This window comes from Nicotiana sylvestris, chromosome 1, assembly GCF_000393655.2.
Source record: "Nicotiana sylvestris chromosome 1, ASM39365v2, whole genome shotgun sequence".
NCBI classification, from domain to species: domain Eukaryota; kingdom Viridiplantae; phylum Streptophyta; class Magnoliopsida; order Solanales; family Solanaceae; genus Nicotiana; species Nicotiana sylvestris.
Genome location: NC_091057.1, coordinates 8958499 through 8962438, shown reverse-complemented (window position 1 = coordinate 8962438; position 3940 = coordinate 8958499). Strand labels below are relative to the sequence as shown.

Sequence of the window (3940 nt, the reverse complement as noted above, 5' to 3'; positions counted from 1 at the left end):
GAAAATCGGTTAAAACAAGTGTAGAAAGAACTCCGAGAAAACCCTAATTTTTTAAAGAAAGTAAAAACGGTTTAAAGTTGAGGATCTTTTGAGAAGAAGTTCGAGAATAGTGCAAATCAGAGGAAGAAACAGACTTAAAGCGTTAAAAATAACACAGATCTAAGAGATTCGATCGAATGAGAGTTAGTATTTCAAAGGGAACCTAGATAGAAACGAAAGAACCTATTGTACAATTCACCGATCGTAACATATAAAGTGTGATTTTGCCCAAAATCACATCGGAGAAGCCATGAGTAAAAGAAACCTAGATCCAAATCGGCATGGCCCAGGACCCTTGAAGGCCTTAGAGATGATGAGCAAGGCGAGGGGAAAACCATTGGAGGCTTGGGGTCGAAAGGTGGTCGCCGGAGATGACCAGAGAAAGGAGGCGATTGACAGAGTCTAGGGTTAGTTTGAGAGAAGAAAGAAGATGAGAGGATTTGAAGGCGGCAGATTTAGAAAAGTGATTAGGGTTAGGGGGTCTTTTAGAATTAAAAAGGAAAGAACAAAGGAGGGTCGTTGATCTTTTAGATCAACGGCCAAGATCTGATGAGTTTGGGTCGGGTAGGAATTGTTTGGGGCCTGTGTCGGGTTATTTAATAGGAGATTGGGCTGGGGAAGGGTCCGAATTAGGCTAAAATTGAAAGCCAAATCTGACTATGATTTAAATAGCCAGTTTTTCCTATTTTAATTTATAATAAATAATAGGTAATTTCTGAAAAGTAATTTAAGGTTTCAAAGTGATTTAAAATATATAATTAGCATTTTCAAAATATAGGGACCAATTTTATGCATTTAAAATATAATTATACCTTAAAATGGGATAACATTGCAAATATATGCAATTTAGCTTAAAAATACTAAATATAATTATAAAAATACATGAAAATATATATTAGCCATATTATGGCATAAGTATAGAAATTAAATGAATAAATCATCATAACAATGATTTAGAAAATAATTATTGGAGATTTTATGAATAAAAGTTGAGAAAATGAATCAATTTAAACCCTTAAAATTATGGAAAAAATAATAAAAACCTTGTGCATGCTAATATATGCATATATATGCTATTTTGAAGGTATTTATTCATATTTAAAATATATAGAGAAAAATTAGGTATCAACAATGCCATGCAAGTTACCGGCCAGAAGTGCCACGTCACCCCACGGAAAGCAAAAGGGATGAAGTGTCATACCAGACCGGGGTAGGGAGGTGAGCAACGGTGTAAAGTCCGGCCCTCCTGAGCAGCAGTGTAGAGTCCAAATATCTTCCCGAGTCGGAAGAAATTGGTCCCCATATCTCATCATCTCTGGCCAACAACGACAGCAATAACAACAACAACAATAAGGACAAGTCAGCGTAATCTCGCTCGGCAAGGGAAAGCCCAAGAAAAAGGCCATGGCGTGGTTGATGAGAATGTCGCCATGTAACCTTAAGGTCGCGGGCCTCAAACATGAAGGATAACGATAGATGAGGATGAAGAAAAGAAAAGGGTGGAAGGATATTGGAGGACACTTGAATGAAAAGTTGGTTCGAGGAGGCTCCTATTTATAGAGTGTTGTCGTGTAACCGACAATGCCATCAATACCTTTGAAAGACGTATCGGCAGGCGCAATCAATGCATTTTTGGGAACTGAATCGGCGACGATATTATAGCTTAGGAGAATGGGAATAGGTAGTACGTTGAATGGCGCTGAAAAGATGAATCAGCGGGACGCCTCAGTTATCGCAAAGTCTTGCATAATAAGTATGACATCATCGCGGGAAGTTCGAAGAGATGGATATCAAGGTCGTTTCTTATCGTTCTACTCTAAGAAACGCGGGGATTATCTGTATACGGTTAAATCGGAGGGTCCAATCTTCTGCTGTTACGACGCCTCGAAAGCTTTCTCGAAGGCTCGAGACCACGGTCGAGTTTCATCCTTCGAGGGCCATCGACGCTCGACCTCGGAGCAGTGCAGACCGACGGTTACGGAGAGAAAGTGGGGAGTTCCCAAGGCTCATAAATAGTGCAGACAAAGTCTAGTGGACTAGTCCAAAAATGAATCAAGGCATTAACTAGATGTACCATCTCCGTAACTTTGTAATTAATATTTTTTGTACTATGTTAGGATTTTCCTCATATATAAAGAGGATCCTTGTCATTTAGTAAATACCTGTTGCTCAATACTAAATACACAAGAACATTCTCTCTGCTCTTTAACATATTCTCTTGATCTCATTACTTGCATTTATTGTTCATATCCATTATGTTCTATTTATTGCTTATTATTGGTCATAAAGAACCGTCATTGATTTTATTATAACTGTTAGTCGTCCATCGACTAACCTCGGCGGGACATTAGACTGGACCCCGAGGCCCCGAATAAGCAAGCTCGAGGCCCCGATCGACAACCATTCGGTTTGCTTAACATCTTGTTCTAAGCTCTTATCTTGATTCCAAGTACCTCACTTAGCATCTATTGCCGTAACGACTAGCATAAAAATAGATCACTTTAGAACCACAAAATCAAATTTAATTGTTATTACCATTTTCACGATAAACACTATATATAGGTGCTAGCTTTATAAAAATGTCGACTATAAACAATCTATTTATTAGCAGCCAGCTTAATTAATAATTAGTCTGGTACGTAGTCCATTAATACAGTCTTCAATATTTGCCCCCAAAATATTCATATGATTATACTATAAATAGAGGCGAAAATTTTCATTAGTTTCCTCAAGCAAGAAAAGAAATTATGGGATCAAAGACATTTATGGTTCTAGCCATTTTTTTGGCTATTTTTGTAATAACATCAGAGGTTGCAGCTAGGGAGTTGGCTGGCAGCACCAACGGTAAGCTTCATTCCTTTTAAGACATTTTCACTTAAAGTTGTTTTTGGTACGACGAAAGTAACTTTTCAAGAAAATATTTTTCATGAAGTCGTCATTTTCTGTTATTGGACTTGGTTTATTTTGCATTTATTTCAATCCTTAACCACTAGACTAAGCTAATTAAAATGAACAAAATGAACTATCGACCTAACTAAACATGCATATGTTTGATTATTGGTGCGTGCAGCGAAGGTATTTGAGAAGACAAATGAGGAAAATGACGCCAAACTTATAGGAATCGGAGGAGGCGGACTTCCAGGATTTGTAGTAGGCGTGATTCCAGGATTAGGAGGAGGTGGACTTCCAGGGTTCGGAGGAGGCGGATTTCCAGGATTTGGAGGAGGCAGGTTTGATGGATATCGTGGATACCCTGGTGGTAGTGGCGGTGGATATTATGGAGGCTATCCCGGAGGAGGATATGATGGATTTTCTGGTGGCGGTTATTATGGAGGATATCCTAGAGGTGGTGGGTTTGGAGGTTGGCCTCGCAACTAATTAAGTACTACTAAAATTAGGAATATATATGAAGAATGTTCATGGTGGCTATTTATACATTGTGTGTTTAGTAATATCCTTTTTTTTTTTTGTTTGAAAGGATGAATAAGAGCATCAACATACATTTCCTTTGTATTTATTCTCTCTTTTCACTTTATGGTATACTATTATTGTTTAAAGAGTAAAGGAGGTTCTTCTTTTCCATGATATTTTCAAATATTGACTTACTAGTCGTGGTAAGCGTGCTGAACCCGGGCCCAAACTCAAGGTCGAAAAGTAATATATCTAATTAAAAAGAATAATTAGCTTCATGTTCTTAAGTTTTCACCAAATTTTTTATTTCTCTTGATTAAAAACAATCGAGTGAACTCAAAAACTCAAATTATAACCAAGAAAAATTTCAAATCCTCTAGCACGTTTTTCAATCCTGTATTTCTTGTGAATTCCGATTGATGTGCCATGTATCATATATTTAAGATATTTGCTTAAAACTCATATCTAACACAACAAAGAAACAAATCTA

The 3940-nt window shown here is 37.3% G+C and overlaps 1 protein-coding gene across 1 annotated transcript; it reads left to right on the top strand.

Annotated features, from left to right (window-relative positions):
• The first annotated feature begins 2752 nt into the window (after nt 1-2752).
• LOC104210995 (dormancy-associated protein 2-like) lies at nt 2753-3552 on the top strand. The gene is made up of 2 exons (XM_009759980.2): nt 2753-2883; nt 3110-3552. The coding sequence occupies exons 1-2, from the start codon at nt 2787-2789 to the stop codon at nt 3415-3417; spliced, it is 405 nt and encodes a 134-aa protein (XP_009758282.1). The 5' UTR covers nt 2753-2786; the 3' UTR covers nt 3418-3552.
• Nucleotides 3553-3940: the final 388 nt, after the last annotated feature.